The 23253-nt window shown below is 31.4% G+C and overlaps 1 protein-coding gene across 5 annotated transcripts in view; it reads right to left on the reverse strand.

Annotated features, from left to right (window-relative positions):
- LOC143230257 (BBSome complex member BBS7-like) overlaps nt 1-23025 on the reverse strand; it is a 71601-nt gene extending 48576 nt beyond the window's left edge. For 3 of the 5 annotated variants that reach the window (XM_076463476.1, XM_076463474.1, XM_076463472.1), the window contains exons 1-8: nt 22888-23025; nt 20449-20517; nt 18693-18758; nt 13879-13941; nt 13052-13227; nt 11915-12101; nt 11485-11557; nt 10080-10146 (exon numbers count right to left, since the gene is read on the reverse strand). In XM_076463476.1, coding sequence (XP_076319591.1) covers nt 10080-10146; nt 11485-11557; nt 11915-12101; nt 13052-13227; nt 13879-13941; nt 18693-18758; nt 20449-20487 — 671 coding nt within the window. In that variant the 5' untranslated portion in view covers nt 20488-20517; nt 22888-23025. Of the gene's footprint in view, nt 1-10079; nt 10147-11484; nt 11558-11914; nt 12102-13051; nt 13228-13878; nt 13942-18692; nt 18759-20448; nt 20518-22768 lie in introns of all 5 variants that reach the window. The other 2 variants (XM_076463475.1, XM_076463473.1) reach the window with 2 other exon arrangements.
- Between the last annotated feature and the right edge of the window lie 228 nt (nt 23026-23253).

The raw sequence follows: 23253 nt of genomic DNA on the forward strand, positions 1-23253 counted from the left end.
GTTTGTTTCTTAAGTAGTACTACAGCTGGTTTCTCTCTTTTGTCAAATTACATACTGTAGTTTGTTTCTTAAGTAGTACTACAGCTGGTTTCTCTCTTTTGTCAAATTACATACTGTAGTTTGTTTCTTAAGTAGTACTACAGCTGGTTTCTCTCTTTTTGTCAAATTACATACTGTAGTTTGTTTCTTAAGTAGTACTACAGCTGGTTTCTCTCTTTTTGTCAAATTACATACTGTAGTTTGTTTCTTAAGTAGTACTACAGCTGGTTTCTCTCTTTTGTCAAATTACATACTGTAGTTTGTTTCTTAAGTAGTACTACAGCTGGTTTCTCTCTTTTGTCAAATTACATACTGTAGTTTGTTTCTTAAGTAGTACTACAGCTGGTTTCTCTCTTTTTGTCAAATTACATACTGTAGTTTGTTTCTTAAGTAGTACTACAGCTGGTTTCTCTCTTTTTGTCAAATTACATACTGTAGTTTGTTTCTTAAGTAGTACTACAGCTGGTTTCTCTCTTTTGTCAAATTACATACTGTAGTTTGTTTCTTAAGTAGTACTACAGCTGGTTTCTCTCTTTTTGTCAAATTACATACTGTAGTTTGTTTCTTAAGTAGTACTACAGCTGGTTTCTCTCTTTTTGTCAAATTACATACTGTAGTTTGTTTCTTAAGTAGTACTACAGCTGGTTTCTCTCTTTTTGTCAAATTACATACTGTAGTTTGTTTCTTAAGTAGTACTACAGCTGGTTTCTCTCTTTTTGTCAAATTACATACTGTAGTTTGTTTCTTAAGTAGTACTACAGCTGGTTTCTCTCTTTTGTCAAATTACATACTGTAGTTTGTTTCTTAAGTAGTACTACAGCTGGTTTCTCTCTTTTTGTCAAATTACATACTGTAGTTTGTTTCTTAAGTAGTACTACAGCTGGTTTCTCTCTCTTTTGTCAAATTACATACTGTAGTTTGTTTCTTAAGTAGTACTACAGCTGGTTTTCTCTCTTTTGTCAAATTACATACTGTAGTTTGTTTCTTAAGTAGTACTACAGCTGGTTTCTCTCTCTTTTGTCAAATTACATACTGTAGTTTGTTTCTTAAGTAGTACTACAGCTGGTTTCTCTCTTTTTGTCAAATTACATACTGTAGTTTGTTTCTTAAGTAGTACTACAGCTGGTTTCTCTCTTTTGTCAAATTACATACTGTAGTTTGTTTCTTAAGTAGTACTAACAGCTGGTTTCTCTCTTTTTGTCAAATTACATACTGTAGTTTGTTTCTTAAGTAGTACTACAGCTGGTTTCTCTCTTTTGTCAAATTACATACTGTAGTTTGTTTCTTAAGTAGTACTACAGCTGGTTTCTCTCTTTTTGTCAAATTACATACTGTAGTTTGTTTCTTAAGTAGTACTACAGCTGGTTTCTCTCTTTTTGTCAAATTTACTGTAGTTTGTTTCTTAAGTAGTACTACTGTTCTCTTGTTTCAAATTACATAGTAGTTTGTTTCTTAAGTAGTACAGCTGGTTTCTCTCTTTTTGTCAAATTACATACTGTAGTTTGTTTCTTAAGTAGTACTACAGCTGGTTTCTCTCTTTTTGTCAAATTACATACTGTAGTTTGTTTCTTAAGTAGTACTACAGCTGGTTTCTCTCTTTTTGTCAAATTACATACTGTAGTTTGTTTCTTAAGTAGTACTACAGCTGGTTTCTCTCTTTTTGTCAAATTACATACTGTAGTTTGTTTCTTAAGTAGTACTACAGCTGGTTTCTCTCTTTTTGTCAAATTACATACTGTAGTTTGTTTCTTAAGTAGTACTTCAGCTGGTTTCTCTCTTTTTTGTCAAATTACATACTGTAGTTTGTTTCTTAAGTAGTACTACAGCTGGTTTCTCTCTTTTTGTCAAATTACATACTGTAGTTTGTTTCTTAAGTAGTACTACAGCTGGTTTCTCTCTTTTTGTCAAATTACATACTGTAGTTTGTTTCTTAAGTAGTACTACAGCTGGTTTCTCTCTTTTTGTCAAATTACATACTGTAGTTTGTTTCTTAAGTAGTTTCTCTTTTTTGTCAAATTACATACTGTAGTAGTACTACAGCTGGTTTCTCTCTTTTGTCAAATTACATACTGTAGTTTGTTTCTTAAGTAGTACTACAGCTGGTTTCTCTCTTTTGTCAAATTACATACTGTAGTTTGTTTCTTAAGTAGTACTACAGCTGGTTTCTCTCTTTTTGTCAAATTACATACTGTAGTTTGTTTCTTAAGTAGTACTACAGCTGGTTTCTCTCTTTTTGTCAAATTACATACTGTAGTTTGTTTCTTAAGTAGTACTACAGCTGGTTTCTCTCTTTTTGTCAAATTACATACTGTAGTTTGTTTCTTAAGTAGTACTACAGCTGGTTTCTCTCTTTTTGTCAAATTACATACTGTAGTTTGTTTCTTAAGTAGTACTACAGCTGGTTTCTCTCTTTTGTCAAATTACATACTGTAGTTTGTTTCTTAAGTAGTACTACAGCTGGTTTCTCTCTTTTTGTCAAATTACATACTGTAGTTTGTTTCTTAAGTAGTACTACAGCTGGTTTCTCTCTTTTTGTCAAATTACATACTGTAGTTTGTTTCTTAAGTAGTACTACAGCTGGTTTCTCTTTTTTTTGTCAAATTACATACTGTAGTTTGTTTCTACTGTAGTTTGTAGTAGTACTACAGCTGGTTTCTCTCTTTTTGTCAAATTACATACTGTAGTTTGTTTCTTAAGCTGGTTACTCTCAGTCTGGTTTCTCTAGTTTGTTTCTCAAATTACATACTGTAGTTTGTTTCTTAAGTATTACTACAGCTGGTTTCTCTCTTTTTGTCAAATTACATACTGTAGTTTGTTTCTTAAGTAGTACTACAGCTGGTTTCTCTCTTTTGTCAAATTACATACTGTAGTTTGTTTCTTAAGTAGTACTACAGCTGGTTTCTCTCTTTTTGTCAAATTACATACTGTAGTTTGTTTCTTACAAGTAGTTTGTTTCTTAGTAGTACTACAGCTGGTTTCTCTCTTTTTTGTCAAATTACATACTGTAGTTTGTTTCTTAAGTAGTACTACAGCTGGTTTCTCTCTTTTTTGTCAAATTACATACTGTAGTTTGTTTCTTAAGTAGTACTACAGCTGGTTTCTCTCTTTTGTCAAATTACATACTGTAGTTTGTTTCTTAAGTAGTACTACAGCTGGTTTCTCTCTTTTGTCAAATTACATACTGTAGTTTGTTTCTTAAGTAGTACTACAGCTGGTTTCTCTCTTTTGTCAAATTACATACTGTAGTTTGTTTCTTAAGTAGTACTACAGCTGGTTTCTCTCTTTTTGTCAAATTACATACTGTAGTTTGTTTCTTAAGTAGTACTACAGCTGGTTTCTCTCTTTTTGTCAAATTACATACTGTAGTTTGTTTCTTAAGTAGTACTACAGCTGGTTTCTCTCTTTTGTCAAATTACATACTGTAGTTTGTTTCTTAAGTAGTACTACAGCTGGTTTCTCTCTTTTTGTCAAATTACATACTGTAGTTTGTTTCTTAAGTAGTACTACAGCTGGTTTCTCTCTTTTTTGTCAAATTACATACTGTAGTTTGTTTCTTAAGTAGTACTACAGCTGGTTTCTCTCTTTTGTCAAATTACATACTGTAGTTTGTTTCTTAAGTAGTACTACAGCTGGTTTCTCTCTTTTTGTCAAATTACATACTGTAGTTTGTTTCTTAAGTAGTACTACAGCTGGTTTCTCTCTTTTTGTCAAATTACATACTGTAGTTTGTTTCTTAAGTAGTACTACAGCTGGTTTCTCTCTTTTGTCAAATTACATACTGTAGTTTGTTTCTTAAGTAGTACTACAGCTGGTTTCTCTCTTTTTGTCAAATTACATACTGTAGTTTGTTTCTTAAGTAGTACTACAGCTGGTTTCTCTCTTTTTTGTCAAATTACATACTGTAGTTTGTTTCTTAAGTAGTACTACAGCTGGTTTCTCTCTTTTTGTCAAATTACATACTGTAGTTTGTTTCTTAAGTAGTACTACAGCTGGTTTCTCTCTTTTTGTCAAATTACATACTGTAGTTTGTTTCTTAAGTACTACTACAGCTGGTTTCTCTCTTTTTGTCAAATTTTTGTCAAATTACATACTGTAGTTTGTTTCTTAAGTAGTACTACAGCTGGTTTCTCTCTTTTTGTCAAATTACATACTGTAGTTTGTTTCTTAAGTAGTACTACAGCTGGTTTCTCTCTTTTTGTCAAATTACATACTGTAGTTTGTTTCTTAAGTAGTACTACAGCTGGTTTCTCTCTTTTTTGTCAAATTACATACTGTAGTTTGTTTCTTAAGTAGTACTACAGCTGGTTTCTCTCTTTTTGTCAAATTACATACTGTAGTTTGTTTCTTAAGTAGTACTACAGCTGGTTTCTCTCTTTTGTCAAATTACATACTGTAGTTTGTTTCTTAAGTAGTACTACAGCTGGTTTCTCTCTTTTTGTCAAATTACATACTGTAGTTTGTTTCTTAAGTAGTACTTCAGATGGTTTCTCTCTTTTTGTCAAATTACATACTTTAGTTTGTTTCTTAAGTAGTACTACAGCTGGTTTCTCTCTTTTTGTCAAATTACATACTGTAGTTTGTTTCTTAAGTAGTACTACAGCTGGTTTCTCTCTTTTTGTCAAATTACATACTGTAGTTTGTTTCTTAAGTAGTACTTCAGATGGTTTCTCTCTTTTGTCAAATTACATACTGTAGTTTGTTTCTTAAGTAGTACTACAGCTGGTTTCTCTCTTTTTGTCAAATTACATACTGTAGTTTGTTTCTTAAGTAGTACTACAGCTGGTTTCTCTCTTTTTGTCAAATTACATACTGTAGTTTGTTTCTTAAGTAGTACTTCAGATGGTTTCTCTCTTTTTGTCAAATTACATACTGTAGTTTGTTTCTTAAGTAGTACTTCAGATGGTTTCTCTCTTTTTGTCAAATTACATACTGTAGTTTGTTTCTTAAGTAGTACTACAGCTGGTTTCTCTCTTTTTGTCAAATTACATACTGTAGTTTGTTTCTTAAGTAGTACTACAGCTGGTTTCTCTCTTTTTGTCAAATTACATACTGTAGTTTGTTTCTTAAGTAGTACTTCAGCTGGTTTCTCTCTTTTTGTCAAATTACATACTGTAGTTTGTTTCTTAAGTAGTACTACAGCTGGTTTCTCTCTTTTTGTCAAATTACATACTGTAGTTTGTTTCTTAAGTAGTACTACAGCTGGTTTCTCTCTTTTTGTCAAATTACATACTGTAGTTTGTTTCTTAAGTAGTACTACAGCTGGTTTCTCTCTTTTTGTCAAATTACATACTGTAGTTTGTTTCTTAAGTAGTACTACAGCTGGTTTCTCTCTTTTTGTCAAATTACATACTGTAGTTTGTTTCTTAAGTAGTACTACAGCTGGTTTCTCTCTTTTTTGTCAAATTACATACTGTAGTTTGTTTCTTAAGTAGTACTACAGCTGGTTTCTCTCTTTTTGTCAAATTACATACTGTAGTTTGTTTCTTAAGTAGTACTACAGCTGGTTTTCTCTCTTTTGTCAAATTACATACTGTAGTTTGTTTCTTAAGTAGTACTACAGCTGGTTTCTCTCTTTTTGTCAAATTACATACTGTAGTTTGTTTCTTAAGTAGTACTACAGCTGGTTTCTCTTTTTGTCAAATTACATACTGTAGTTTGTTTCTTAAGTAGTACTACAGCTGGTTTCTCTCTTTTTGTCAAATTACATACTAGTTTGTTTCTTAAGTAGTACTACAGCTGGTTAGTTTGTTTCTACATACTGTAGTACTACAGCTGGTTTCTCTCTTTTTTGTCAAATTACATACTGTAGTTTGTTTCTTAAGTAGTACTACAGCTGGTTTCTCTCTTTTTGTCAAATTACATACTGTAGTTTGTTTCTTAAGTAGTACTACAGCTGGTTTCTCTCTTTTGTCAAATTACATACTGTAGTTTGTTTCTTAAGTAGTACTACAGCTGGTTTCTCTCTTTTGTCAAATTACATACTGTAGTTTGTTTCTTAAGTAGTACTACAGCTGGTTTCTCTCTTTTGTCAAATTACATACTGTAGTTTGTTTCTTAAGTAGTACTACAGCTGGTTTCTCTCTTTTTGTCAAATTACATACTGTAGTTTGTTTCTTAAGTAGTACTACAGCTGGTTTCTCTCTTTTGTCAAATTACATACTGTACTGTAGTTTGTTTCTTAAGTAGTACTACAGCTGGTTTCTCTCTTTTTGTCAAATTACATACTGTAGTTTGTTTCTTAAGTAGTACTACAGCTGGTTTCTCTCTTTTGTCAAATTACATACTGTAGTTTGTTTCTTAAGTAGTACTACAGCTGGTTTCTCTCTTTTTGTCAAATTACATACTGTAGTTTGTTTCTTAAGTAGTACTACAGCTGGTTTCTCTCTTTTTGTCAAATTACATACTGTAGTTTGTTTCTTAAGTAGTACTACAGCTGGTTTCTCTCTTTTGTCAAATTACATACTGTAGTTTGTTTCTTAAGTAGTACTACAGCTGGTTTCTCTCTTTTTGTCAAATTACATACTGTAGTTTGTTTCTTAAGTAGTACTACAGCTGGTTTCTCTCTTTTTGTCAAATTACATACTGTAGTTTGTTTCTTAAGTAGTACTACAGCTGGTTTCTCTCTTTTTGTGTAATTACATACTGTAGTTTGTTTCTTAAGTAGTACTACAGCTGGTTTCTCTCTTTTTGTCAAATTACATACTGTAGTTTGTTTCTTAAGTAGTACCACAGCTGGTTTCTCCCTTTTTGTCAAATTACATACTGTAGTTTGTTTCTTAAGTAGTACTACAGCTGGTTTCTCTCTTTTTGTCAAATTACATACTGTAGTTTGTTTCTTAAGTAGTACTACAGCTGGTTTCTCTCTTTTTGTGTAATTACATACTGTAGTTTGTTTCTTAAGTAGTACCACAGCTGGTTTCTCCCTTTTTGTCAAATTACATACTGTAGTTTGTTTCTTAAGTAGTACTACAGCTGGTTTCTCTCTTTTTGTCAAATTACATACTGTAGTTTGTTTCTTAAGTAGTACTACAGCTGGTTTCTCTCTTTTTGTGTAATTACATACTGTAGTTTGTTTCATAAGTAGTACTTAAGCTGGTTTCTCTCTTTTTGTCAAATTACATACTGTAGTTTGTTTCTTAAGTAGTACTACAGCTGGTTTCTCTCTTTTTGTCAAATTACATACTGTAGTTTGTTTCTTAAGTAGTACTTCAGATGGTTTCTCTCTTTTTGTCAAATTACATACTGTAGTTTGTTTCTTAAGTAGTACTACAGCTGGTTTCTCTCTTTTTGTGTAATTACATACTGTAGTTTGTTTCTTAAGTAGTACCACAGCTGGTTTCTCCCTTTTTGTCAAATTACATACTGTAGTTTGTTTCTTAAGTAGTACTACAGCTGGTTTCTCTCTTTTTGTCAAATTACATACTGTAGTTTGTTTCTTAAGTAGTACTACAGCTGGTTTCTCTCTTTTTGTGTAATTACATACTGTAGTTTGTTTCTTAAGTAGTACTTAAGCTGGTTTCTCTCTTTTGTCAAATTACATACTGTAGTTTGTTTCTTAAGTAGTACTACAGCTGGTTTCTCTCTTTTTGTCAAATTACATACTGTAGTTTGTTTCTTAAGTAGTACTTCAGATGGTTTCTCTCTTTTGTCAAATTACATACTGTAGTTTGTTTCTTAAGTAGTACTACAGCTGGTTTCTCTCTTTTGTCAAATTACATACTGTAGTTTGTTTCTTAAGTAGTACTTCAGCTGGTTTCTCTCTTTTGTCAAATTACATACTGTAGTTTGTTTCTTAAGTAGTACTACAGCTGGTTTCTCTCTTTTTGTCAAATTACATACTGTAGTTTGTTTCTTAAGTAGTACTTCAGCTGGTTTCTCTCTTTTTGTCAAATTACATACTGTAGTTTGTTTCTTAAGTAGTACTACAGCTGGTTTCTCTCTTTTTGTCAAATTACATACTGTAGTTTGTTTCTTAAGTAGTACTTCAGCTGGTTTCTCTCTTTTGTCAAATTACATACTGTAGTTTGTTTCTTAAGTAGTACTACAGCTGGTTTCTCCCTTTTGTCAAATTACATACTATAGTTTGTTTCTTAAGTAGTACTACAGCTGGTTTCTCTCTTTTTGTCAAATTACATACTGTAGTTTGTTTCTTAAGTACTACTACAGCTGGTTTCTCTCTTTTTGTCAAATTCCATACTGTAGTTTGTTTCTTAAGTAGTACTACAGCTGGATTCTCTCTTTTTGTCAAATTACATACTCTAGTTTGTTTCTTAAGTAGTACTACAGCTGGTTTATCTCTTTTTATCAAATTACATACTGTAGTTTGTTTCTTAAGTAGTACTACAGCTGGTTCATCTCTTTTTGTCAAATTACATACTGTAGTTTGTTTCTTAAGTAGTACTACAGCTGGTTTCTCTCTTTTTGTCAAATTACATACTGTAGTTTGTTTCTTAAGTAGTACTACAGCTGGTTTCTCTCTTTTTGTCAAATTACATACTGTAGTTTGTTTCTTAAGTAGTACTACAGCTGGTTTCTCTCTTTTTTGTTAAATTACATACTGTAGTTTGTTTCTTAAGTAGTACTACAGCTGGTTTCTCTCTTTTTTGTCAAATTACATACTGTAGTTTGTTTCTTAAGTAGTACTACAGCTGGTTTCTCTCTTTTTTGTCAAATTACATACTGTAGTTTGTTTCTTAAGTACTACTACAGTTGGTTTCTCTCTTTTTGTCAAATTACATACTGTAGTTTGTTTCTTAAGTAGTACTACAGCTGGTTTCTCTCTTTTGTCAAATTACATACTGTAGTTTGTTTCTTAAGTAGTACTACAGCTGGTTTCTCTCTTTTGTCAAATTACATACTGTAGTTTGTTTCATAAGTAGTACTTAAGCTGGTTTCTCTCTTTTTGTCAAATTACATACTGTAGTTTGTTTCTTAAGTAGTACTACAGCTGGTTTCTCCCTTTTTGTCAAATTACATACAATAGTTTGTTTCTTAAGTAGTACTACAGCTGGTTTCTCTCTTTTTGTCAAATTACATACTGTTGTTTGTTTCTTAAGTAGTACTACAGCTGGTTTCTCCCTTTTTGTCAAATTACATACTGTAGTTTGTTTCTTAAGTAGTACTACAGCTGGTTTCTCTCTTTTTGTCAAATTACATACTGTAGTTTGTTTATTAAGTAGTACTTCAGCTGGTTTTTCTCTTTTTGTCAAATTACATACTGTAGTTTGTTTCTTAAGTAGTACTACAGCTGGTTTCTCTCTTTTTGTCAAATTACATACTGTAGTTTGTTTCTTAAGTAGTACTACAGCTGGTTTCTCCCTTTTTGTCAAATTACATACTGTAGTTTGTTTCTTAAGTAGTACCACAGCTGGTTTCTCTCTTTTTGTCAAATTACATACTGTAGTTTGTTTCTTAAGTAGTACTTAAGCTGGTTTCTCTCTTTTTGTCAAATTACATACTGTAGTTTGTTTCTTAAGTAGAACTACAGCCACCCAAAGGAACAATAACTAATTTTGTTTTGTGAATACGAAAGTGAATATGATTTGCATATAGGTAGACTTAAAAAATAAATATCTTTTGCGTTATCTTTGAATACTAAATTTATTTTGTTGCATATATATATGTATACACACAGACACAAATAAAATGTAACACCTCTTGGTTTACAAGATAAATATAAATACCAGTAGCTATGATTAGCACGTTGCTTTGGTTTCTTTTTATTCTCTGAAAACACACAAGACAGACAAGGTAAGTGAAGAAAATAACAAGTTTGGTTACCCCAGTGGATATTTGACTCAAATCTGTATTCTAAAATGTACCAAAAGCAACGTTTTCCGATGTGAAGCATTAGACTAGAACACATGAGAAGTGCAGTTCATTACACACAAGAGATGCCAGCCATATCTGTGCTTTAATTGTCACAATTAGCTACACTAAGTACAATGTAACTAAGCTCCTGGATGGAGCTTTATATGTCACATACAAAATAAATGTACGTTTTAAATAAAAAATAACACAAAACAATCAACAATTCTCACCTCTCCAGACTAACAAGGCCAATTTTTCCATCACTTGTTCCGTATAGAATCTCTTCACCAGTCGGACCTTTAAGGTAAATATAACAAGAGAAGCTTTAACACATATCTAACAATTTAAAATTCCATCTGAATAACAAAATATGGAAGATTTCAATATCATACTGAACATACAACTCAAAGTACACCTGTACTTAAAGTTAACATTTTAAATGTTCTAATGTAACCTGTACCTTTTAAACACTGTTCATTTATGTCTGAACAGAATGGATCAAATCTAAAATATTAAGTGTTCTAATGTAACCTGTACCTTTTAAACACTGTTCACTGTATGTCAGAACAGAATGGATCAAAACTAAAATATTAAGTGTTCTGATGTAGCATTACCTTTTGAACACTGTCCACTGTATGTCTGAACAGAATGGATCAAAACTAAAATATTAAGTGTTCTGATGTAACCTATACCTTTTAAACACTGTCCACTGTATGTCTGAACAGAATGGATCAAAACTAAAATATTAAGTGTTCTAATGTAACCTGTACCTTCTAAACACTGTCCACTGTATGTCTGAACAGAATGGATCAAAACTAAAACATTAAGTGTTCTGATGTAACCTGTACCTTTTGAACACTGTCCACTGTATGTCTGAACAGAATGGATCAAAACTAAAATATTAAGTGTTCTGATGTAACCTGTACCTTTTAAACACTGTCCACTGTATGTCTGAACAGAATGGATCAAAACTAAAATATTAAGTGTTCTAATGTAACCCGTACCTTTTGAACACTGTCCACTCTGTCTGAACAGAATGGATCAAAACTAAAATATTAAGTGTTCTAATGTAACCTGTACCTTTTAAACACTGTTCACTGTATGTCTGAATAGAATGGATCAAAACTAAAATATTAAGTGTTCTAATGTAACCTGTACCTTTTGAACACTGTCCATTGTATGTCAGAACAGAATGGATCAAAACTAAAATATTAAGTGTTCTAATGTGACCTGTCCCTTTTTAAACATTTTTTTATATTTAGCAAATATAATAACTATTATATAACTATGTGCTTCACATGACGTTTTGTTCCACACATTTAAATTTTAATTATTCACGAATAACCAAATGTTTCTTAAAGTTTACCTTTTTGTTGAATTATCTTTGTTTTAAACTATGTAATAAAGTTGGTTTTATCCTACATTTTTTATTTCAAACATATCAACAAAAAATGTAACAAACAGTTTGAGCTGCAAACTTTATCAGAGTGGTATGAAATCAATGTTCAAGTGCAGTTTATCATTAAACTCACTAGATTCACACATTTATTTATCTAGCAGGATTCATTTTAAAACTAATAATTATGACACATTCAGAGCCACAGTGTTATAGGGCTATTTATAAAGGTTGCTAACCTCCATCATTCTGGTACAAACAAAGTGCCGAAGGTGGGCCTTCTACTTCAACTTCACACACACACTGGGAATCCTACAAATATAAAGTTCTGTACCTTGTCACTTCTCTTCTGAAATTCAACTAAAACCAGTTTTTATAAACCACAACTTGAACCATGTTCTGTAAAACTCATATAAAACTTTTGTCTGTAAATCTCAACTAGAACCATGTTCAATAAATCTCAACATCATATCCTGTATAACTCAACAAAAACCAAGTTTTGTAACCTTTCAGAAAACCTTTACTGACACATCACTTAACTTTGAACTAAAATCATGTTCTCTATTTAAAAAAGCTCCATTTAAAAATTGTCTAACCCTGAAGGTATTAATTCTGTAGCAGAATAAATCATTCCAAATTATTTATTTTATTTCATGGTGTGATGCTCACCTTCAGAATTCTGAGGACTCGATCCTGACAGGCCAGAACAGGCATGACAGTCTTAACCTTATCAACAGGTAAGATGACCAAATCATTAATCTTGTCACCTGATAAGTAGTAATTACGGTCCTGACAGTCATGGTAATGGTTGTAGATATAATTTCCACAGACAAACAAGTCACTTCCACTTACTTGCCTGCAACAAAACATACAGACCAAAGTAGTTAGCCACAAAGATAGCGTAGTTAAACGACCAATATAATACATGAACATCCGAGTTCCATTTTCCATTTTGTAGTAAATCTAATACTCCATCAACAATATATGTACATATACATGAAATACACCACTGAAAAGTTACAGTTCCTCTAAATCTTTAAGAGTACCTTACATGAACAAAACAGCTAACACTTTTCAAAACAATTCACAAGAAATTTGTGGGTTAAGTTTTAAAAAATAAAACTTTAAAATAACTGTTTAGGCACAAACACTAACTTGGCATTCTGAATATTGTTTGTTCATCTGCTGTTCTGTTTTCAAATACCGTTTCATGTAACTTTTATGTGGACTCTACCAATATTTTAAAATCAAGATGGCTCGTAAGTAAAAATTATCATTCCTAAACTAGTGTAAGCTGAACCTTTGGGAAATGTTAAGTTATTTCATCATGTTTGAGTACAATCACATAATTAACTTAGTCTCAGAGTTGTGCACCCCACAATGCTTTTTCCTCAGTTAAAAATCATTGTTTGTGCACAAATATTGGTAAAAAGAAAAACCCCAACCGTTATTTTCAAAATATTGTTTTTGAAGAAGTAATTTAAATTTTCTGAAATACTTGAATATAAGATCATAAAGCAAAGTGAAGAGTTTATGAACAAACAGGTTGCTTAACTATCAAAAGACACTGACATGCAATAATATACATTAACGCACGACAACACACACTGACACATAACAACACACACTGACACATAACAACACACATTGACACATAACAACAGACACTGACACATAACAACACACACTGACACATAACAACACACATTAACACATAACAACACACATTAACACATAACAACACACATTGACACATAACAACACACATTGACACATAACAACACACATTGACACATAACAACATACATTGACATTATACTTTCTGTCATGTTGGTTTCAAAACTCAGAAATTGCTTCCCTTTCCTGTTGAAACCTCGGACATTATTTCCAGCAGCTACAAATATCTTATCCTGAACAGTTCCTACAGCTCCTCCGAGTTCTAACCTAGTAACTTTCTGTCCTGGCAATGTTTTGAAGATATTCTAAAAATAAAAAATTCTTTCATAAGCAATTGTTAAAAACAGACAGTGCCAGCTAAAAGAAATATACAAGTTACTTTTGACTTCCATACGGACTTACACACACAAAGCTAATAGTTCATCTAACCAGCAATACATATTTATCAACACCTGCTTACTAATATCCATAATATTGTTTAGTGTTAACAAAATAGGAACACCTGCTTATAATTTTTATATGTGCATAAAACATCATTGTCAATTAGTAGAACTGGTGTGTGATGCAATAGAAACTGGTAAGGAAAAACAGATCATCTCTGAAAGACTGAAAAACTGCACTTCAGAAGTTAAACAATGGTAAAACATTGTTTTCATAATGACTTCAGAAGTGATTACAACAAAAACTTAATGTATCGTTTCACCAGCTGGCCATAGAAAATATATGACGTAAAAGTTGTTTTCACTAATATACGAAGATTGTTTAATTAACCATCTGGAGAGTTTTGTCACACATATTCAGGATATAGAAATTAAGCATTTTTTCAGTGACAAAATTTTATCAGCTAAATACTTCATAAATGCTTACTTTTAAAATTCAAATAATACAAGAAGGAAAAGCTAAGTAACTTTATGATAGAGTAAGTTACATAAAGAACCAAAATATTAGCTGCTCACCTGGACATCTCCTCGTTTGATTCCAAAACTCTGAAGAATCCCTTGGTGGTCTGCCACTACAACCTACATATGAGAAGATAAAACAATGTCTTTCCTCATAATTTATTAACCAACAAGGAAATCATACTGTACTACGTAACTGCTCCATCAAAGAGCACGTTTTATACAACATATTGTGATTAGTTGTTCTATACAGTAACACCTGATCATTCCCCATTAACAACTATAATAAGAACAAATAAATATTATAGTTTGTACTTTCATAAAAAGACAACAGCATGAGCCACAACAGTGGTGCATAATATGGATCGCAGGGAATAGCACAAACAGAGCACTTCGACACTCTTTACATTACACATGAATAGCACAAACAGAGCACCGACACTCTTTACATTACACATGAATAGCACAAACAGAGCACTTGACACTCTTTACATTACACATGAATAGCACAAACAGATCACTTCGACACTCTTTACATTACACATGAATTTATATAAGTTAATGTATCAAATTTATGTTCCAATCATTTCATAAGTGAACCAATGACTACATATAAAATTGTACAGGATGAAAGACATCAACCATTGCAATTTGGATTATAGTATTAAAGAAACACTAGAGATTGGTGAAAAAAAAAATTCTTCACTAAAGTAATAAATTGGAACATTTCAGTATGACCAATGAAGTCTATTACCAAAATAAAAACTAAGTAGTGTCAATACAAAACTTAAGTGTTTTAAGTGCTGAAGGTTTGGTAAGTTGTTGCTGAAGTTACTGACAATTGATATAAATGTCACCTTACAAACTTGATAAATTTAACTGCCAGTGATAAGTTTCATATGTCCTGAACATACCACGAGCTAAAACTATTTAAGCCATCTACAAGTGTTCATGTACTAGGTATTCCATTAAAAACAAATATACAAAATATATAGTCTGTCTGTGCCTGGAACAATTGCATCATGATAAGACTGTATAATATAGTCTGTCTGTGCCCAAACAATCACATCATGATAAGACTGTATATACAATCTGTCTGTGCCCGAACAATCGCATCATGATAAGACTATAATATAGTCTGTCTGTGCCCGAACAATCGCATCATGATAAAACTGTATACATAGTCTGTCTGTCTGTGTCTGAACAATCACATAATGATAAGACTGTATATATATATTATGTCTGTACCTGAACAATCACATCATGATAAGACTGTATATATATATATAATCTGTCTGTTCCTGAACAATCACATCATAATAAGACTGTATATATATATAATATATGTCTGTACCTGAACAATCACATCATAATAAAACTATATATATATATATAATCTGTCTGTGCCTGAACAATCACATCATGATAAGACTCTACATATATAGTCTGTCTGTCTGCCTGAACAATCACATCATAATAAGACCGTATATACAGTCTGTCTGTGAGTGAACATTCACATCATAATAAGACTGTATATATATAAATAATCTGTCTGTGCCTCAACAATCACATCATGATAAGACTGTATATATATAAATAATCTGTCTGTGCCTCAACAATCACATCATGATAAGACTGTATATACAGTCTGTCTGTGCCTCAACAATCACATCATGATAAGACTGTATAATATAGTCTGTCTGTGCCCAAACAATCACATCATGATAAGACTGTATATACAATCTGTCTGTGCCCGAACAATCTCATCATGATAAGACTATAATATAGTCTGTCTGTGCCCGAACAATCGCATCATGATAAAACTGTATACATAGTCTGTCTGTCTGTGTCTGAACAATCACATAATGATAAGACTGTATATATATATATTGTCTGTACCTGAACAATCACATCATGATAAGACTGTATATATATATATAATCTGTCTGTTCCTGAACAATCACATCATAATAAGACTGTATATATATATAATATATGTCTGTACCTGAACAATCACATCATAATAAAACTGTATATATATATATAATCTGTCTGTGCCTGAACAATCACATCATGATAAGACTACATATATAGTCTGTCTGTCTGCCTGAACAATCACATCATGATAAGACAATATATATATAATCTGTCTGTGCCTAAACAATCACATTATGATAAGACTGTATATATATAATCTGTCCGTTTCTGAACAATCACATCATAATAAGACTGTCCGTTTCTGAACAATCACATCATAAAAAGACTGTCCGTTTCTGAACAATCACATCATGATAAGACTGTATATATATAGTCTGTCTGTCTGCCTGAACAATCACATCATGATAAGACTGTATATATATAATCTGTCCGTTTCTGAACAATCACATCATAATAAGACTGTATATATATAATCTGTCTGTGCCTGAACAATCACATCATAATAAGACTGTATATATATAATCTGTCTGTGCCTAAACAATCACATCATGATAAGACTGTATATATATAGTCTGTCTGTCTGCCTGAACAATCACATCATGATAAGACTGTATATATATAGTCTGTCTGTCTGTGCCTAAACAATCACATCATGATAAGACTGTATATATATATAATATATGTCTGTACCTGAACAATCACATCATGATAAGACTATATATATATAGTCTGTCTGTCTGCCTGAACAATCACATCATGATAAGACTGTATATATATATAATCTGTCTGTGCCTAAACAATCACTTCATGATAAGACTGTATATATATATATAATCTGTCTGTGCCTAAACAATCACATCATGATAAGACTGTATATATATAGTCTGTCTGTCTGCCTGAACAATCACATCATGATAAGACTGTATATATATAATCTGTCTGTACCTGAACAATCACATCATAATAAGACTGTATATATATAATATGTCTGTACCTGAACAATCACATCATAATAAGACTGTATATATATATAATCTGTCCGTTTCTGAACAATCACATCATAATAAGACTGTATATATATAATCTGTCTGTGCCTAAACAATCACATCATGATAAGACTGTATATATATAGTCTGTCTGTCTGCCTGAACAATCACATCATGATAAGACTGTATATATATAGTCTGTCTGTCTGCCTGAACAATCACATCATGATAAGACTGTATATATATAATCCGTCTGTGCCTAAACAATCACATCATGATAAGACTGTATATATATAATATGTCTGTACCTGAACAATCACATCATGATAAGACTGTATATATAATCTGTCTGTGCCTAAACAATCACATCATGATAAGACTGTATATATATAGTCTGTCTGTCTCCCTGAATAATCACATCATGATAAGACTGTATATATATAGTCTGTCTGTCTGCCTGAACAATCACATCATGGTAAGACTGTATATATATAATATGTCTGTACCTGAACAATCACATCATAATAAGACTGTATATATATAATCTGTCCGTTTCTGAACAATCACATCATAATAAGACTGTATATATATATAATCTGTCCGTTTCTGAACAATCACATCATAATAAGACTGTATATATATAATCTGTCTGTGCCTGAACAATCACATCATAATAAGACTGTATATATATATAATCTGTCTGTGCCTGAACAATCACATCATGATAAGACTGTATATATATAATCTGTCTGTGCCTGAACAATCACATCATGATAAGACTGTATATATATATAATCTGTCTGTGCCTGAACAATCACATCATGATAAGACTGTATATATATAATCTGTCTGTGCCTGAACAATCACATCATAATAAGACTGTATATATATATAATCTGTCTGTGCCTGAACAATCACATCATGATAAGACTGTATATATAATATGTCTGTGCCTGAACAATCACATCATAATAAAACTGTATATATATAATCTGTCTGTGCCTGAACAATCACATCATAATAAAACTGTATATATATATATATATATATAATCTGTCTGTGCCTGAACAATCACATCATAATAAGACTGTATACATATATAATCTGTCTGTGCCTGAACAATCACATCATAATAAAACTGTATATATATATATATATAATCTGTCTGTGCCTGAACAATCACATCATAATAAGACTGTATACATATATAATCTGTCTGTGCCTGAACAATCACATCATAATAAGACTGTATACATATATAATCTGTCTGTGCCTGAACAATCACATCATAATAAGACTGTATATATATATAATCTCTCTGTGCCTGAACAATCACATCATAATAAGACTGTATATATATATATATAATGTCTGTACCTGAACAATCACATCATAATAAAACTGTATATATATATATATAATCTGTCTGTGCCTGAACAATCACATCATAATAAGACTGTATATATATATATAATCTGTCTGTGCCTGAACAATCACATCATAATAAGACTGTATATATATATATAATCTGTCTGTTCCTGAACAATCACATCATAATAAGACTGTATATATATATAATATGTCTGTACCTGAACAATCACATCATAATAAAACTGTATATATATATATATATATAATCTGTCTGTGCCTGAACAATCACATCATAATAAGACTGTATATATATATAATCTGTCTGTGCCTGAACAATCACATCATAATAAGACTATATATATATAATATGTCTGTACCTGAACAATCACATCATAATAAAACTGTATATATAATATGTCTGTACCTGAACAATCACATCATAATAAAACTGTATATATAATATGTCTGTGCCTGAACAATCACATCATAATAAGACTGTATATATATATAATATGTCTGTACCTGAACAATCACATCATAATAAAACTGTCTTCAGTTTTATAACTAAATTCTTACCTTCTGACAACCTTTTTTTTCACCTGCTGGTAATAGTTTCATTGTTCTTGGTGATGTTACACCTACCTAAATTACATACACCAAGTTTATTTCATATACACAAACATTTAGTTCAGTGTTGTAAAGTAATACAATATCAACTAAATATTCTTTCTAATAACAACGTAAACCTTGTAAGGTTCTGCAAACAGTAAAACTACATGCAAGTCAGAAGTTTTTGTTTTTTTTATAACATGTGGTTCCACACATCCGATATTATTAACAGCTATAAACAAAAATGTTTCTGTGCGCATGCCAAGCCTTTGACGGAAACACCCACCCCTAAACAAAGTAACACATACAGCATTAATTTTATGATGCATTATACCTCTCCACCAATAGGAGGACAACACATCCTTTACACCTATCACTACCCATGAACACTTTGTGTAGCAAATGCTGATTCTCAACAAGGCAGACACATACTAGAAGAAGGGAGAAATGGTGAATGGTACTGTGAAGAGACTAGTATAGATGTGAAATATAATTTCAGGTAATGAAAATATTAATTTCAAAACTCACCTCTTCTCAGAAAAGACAGCTGTAAGCACCCACTGAAACAACAGTGTATGAACTGGTGTAGTTAAATTAAAAGGGTTAGCTCCTTTCTGAGAATACTGACAGTGTCATCCACTAGGGATTTTTTGTGGGTGTATGTATGTGATGAAGTTGAAATGAAAAGAAGGCATGGTTTTCCCATACTCAAAATGTACTTCTGATAGGTACTCTCCTCCACTCAAAAGATTAGCTTTTCCTGTTTTGTGCTGCCCTCTATATGCAAATTCTTTATTAATGCATACCACAAGCTTTCTGCACCCCCTGCTCCCTTATTGGAACTATGGAAGCCACGAGATGATGAACTTGACAAGAGGCAACATTAAAATGATGGAAGTATTCATCACCAATAGAAGAATATACAAACCAAATGAGCTGTTTATCTCTGCCAGTCTATGGTGTTGGTATCCACAGCCACACCCCACTTGGTTCTCAAACAATCAGTCAACTCAAAAGGTCAAAGTCTGAACTTTTAACTGGCACTTGTTCATTGTTTGTGTGAAAGTACAGCAGGCCATTTTAGAAGTTAAATAATTCAGAAGGAAAAAAATCAGAGCTCAGGCACATGACATAAAGATTACAAATCTTTTCCTTATTTTGTTTAGAAACTAAGAAGTTAAAACTTATGTAACATAAATATGTTAACTGCAAACTACATTTTTATACAAAATTTCTTGAGATACATTTATATAAAAGTTTGTTGTTATTAAATTTTGCATGTAACACTGTAAAGGTATTGACACTTGTGAAAGTACTACATTTAAATACACAGAACTGACATTTCATCTGAACAGGTGCAAGTTAATAAGCACATTCCATTTATTACATTTAAATCCGTACATGCGCATGTCTGGCCCACAACGGTAAATGTTTCATTAAGGAACAACAAAAAATATAGAACTTGTTTATATATTTTAAAGAAATATAAAACAGTTAAAAATTTCTAATAAAGTTTTAAAATTATTTAAATTGGCAAATAAATAAATAATACTATATAATAATATATAATACTATATAATACTACATATTATAAAACTTCACAATATTACCATTCATTTTTGTAGACAAATAGTATTTATATGAAAAAAATGTTTCTTGTATAAACTTTCTCTGTTGATAAGTTTCTCTTAGTACAAAATAATATATCATTTAGCCATATTACCTGTAAGTAGTCAACACGGTTGAGATTAAGTTCCATCATCTTGAAAGTTTAATTATGACAGCAGCAGTCCTAAGAAAGATAAAAACAGAACTTAAGATAATTATTGAAGGATGTCTCAAGATCACATAAAGCTTAATCACACAACTTAAAACATCTACTAAACTAAACTAAACTAACGTGGCAGGGGTTCAGTTTAGAGAGAGAGAAATCCGAAGAGTTCTCTCTCCAACTGGGGTGTTCAGGAACTTTGTAGTTCCTCTTCGTCCCCTTTCGTGGATTGTTATTAGGATTAAGTGGTGGGTTTTTTTTTATTATTATTTTAATAAATTAATTATCGTTATTATTCTTGACTTTTTGGGTGGGGAATGTCTCACTAAATGGTCTTTTGGGTAGAGGCAAAGGTAGCAGTGGAAAGAAGGAAAGGTCGGGACCTGTCTCGAAAAGAAAAAGTTGGGTAGATGTGAACATGAATGTAATTCATTCAAGTTCAGATCAAATCAAATGGCCCGATTCTGGGTCTGGCAAAAAGGTTGCCTGGGCTGGGATCTAGAAATCCAATGCCTGAAGATTTTGATGTGGGGGGAAACGGAGTACCCGAGAAAACCACTTTCACACGACAGGCTGAAAGTTTTGCCTGTCGTGTGCCCTGTACCTGAAAAAAAAGGAATTCATGTTAATAACATAGTTTTTATGTATTTAGACTCTTTGTTGAGTGGATTGTGATTCTTGAAATATGTTGTATGGTGATATGTATTTTGTTGGTGCACTTGATAATTTGTGTAGTGATGCCGTTAGTTTGTTTCTGTTTTCTGCTTTTCGATAATATTTCATAAAAGTTCTGTTATTCTATCTCTTATAGTTGGTAAATTACTAATTTGGTGTAGATAATTTGTTGGTGTAAAAGATGGTAAACTGAATGCGGATTTTAATATTTTGTTTTGTTGCACTTGGATTTTTTGGAGTGTGTTGTTTGACATGTTGTATGTTACTTGACATCCATTACTCTATTAGTGGACGGATGTAAGCCTTGTATATTTGTATAATGGTGTTCGGTGCGCATTTTGATTGTTTACCAGTTATAGTCTTTAGATATGAAATCCTTTTTCTTATTGATGAGTGTATATTGTTTATGTGTTTTTTCCATGTTAGTTTTGTGTCGAAAGTGACGCCAAGGAATGTGATGTTCTACACATCTACAATAAGCAACAAGCCTTATATCTGTGTCTCGAGTCATTTGTTGTAGTAATTAGAGTATCTGGGATTCTTTAAAATATCATGTAATGCAAATAAACATTATCAAAATATACAATGGAATTAGGATACGTTTTTGAAAATATTGCTTGAAAATATATTTAGACACAAGAACTTCAAGCTCCTCAGATTACATCTCATAAGTTATTTAAACCTCATTTTATATTGATTATGAGTAAAAATAGTGCTAGCAGCAACAGTACCTGACTAATAAACCAGTTTGCTCTTCTAAGCAAAAATAATATGTTAAATTATCTAGTCATTTTTAAGTTTATTTTTACTTCTAACCTATCCAAGTTTTTTGCTTTCATCAAAAGTTAATAATAAAAACTATTTACAAGACAACACTAAACAAGGATTCATACTGTAGAAGCACCAAAGTAATTAAAGAGGCTACTTTAATAAAACATTCAGAACCTTAACCTTACTTAATCAACAAACTGTTCTCCACCTTATACAAATGAAATACCCTGATCTAATTACGTATTTTATGTCAAAAACATGCAATTTCTCTCATTTCTTTTTTGTCAGTTCTTTACACACAGCATTATAAATGGCAAATAATAGAATTACTAATGTAAGTAGTAATTATGACACAATATTCAGATATCCACCAACAGTGTGATTGAAAATTTATCATTGACATCTAAATGAATATTCTATCATTCCACGTTTTAACTTCAATCAGAAAAGAATAAGTAAAATGGATAATAAAACAATTTACTTTTAATAAAGTTTCATGTAAACAAATAATTATCTAATACAAAGGATACGTGGAAATTATTTTAAAACAATTATATCTTAATCTGTGGAACAAAAACAGCAAAGTATTCAATTTCTAATCAACTATAGGTGGGATAACAGTGGTTGTTGATGTTAACAAAATTTAATATTTAAAAATATAATTTCAACACCAATTGTAAATTGTATTTGTATAGTAGCGTAATGAACATAAATCATTAAATTTAAATACATCCAAAATTTAATACAATTATTAAGCAAGGTAGTTTAGTCTTATTACATAATACACTACTTTTAATAATTAATAACTGCTAAGTTTCAATTAAACCTTTCACTTTAACTTGTCCAACGCTGCTAACAGACTACGCTATCTCCAATTCAAGATTTTGCGATATTAATGAACAGAGAATAATGCGAGATAGATTTTTAACTTTTTTAGTTCTTTACCAATAAATCTAATTGCTCATCTTTTCTCAAGTATCTAGCTTGCTCGTTTAGTCACTTTTAAAACTATTAATTTTTAGTTTTACTAGTTTTATTTAGATATAAGTGTCAATACCTCGCACGCTTATATGTCTCCAACACTTTAGTACCAAAACAATTCTTGTATCGCCACCTAACTTGTTAAAATTAATACAAATTTTACACAAATGATAAAATCTTATTTAATAATTTAGTATTGCTAATTATTTTCATATATACTGTTGCATATGAAATGTCGGATTTTCATGTGCAAATTTGAAACTCGATTTCTAGTGGTTGAAAGAGAAACATTATCGTAAATTTGTCTGAATATGTAATATGTTATCTGGT

The sequence above is a fragment of the Tachypleus tridentatus genome, chromosome 10 (assembly GCF_004210375.1).
Source record: "Tachypleus tridentatus isolate NWPU-2018 chromosome 10, ASM421037v1, whole genome shotgun sequence".
NCBI classification, from domain to species: domain Eukaryota; kingdom Metazoa; phylum Arthropoda; class Merostomata; order Xiphosura; family Limulidae; genus Tachypleus; species Tachypleus tridentatus.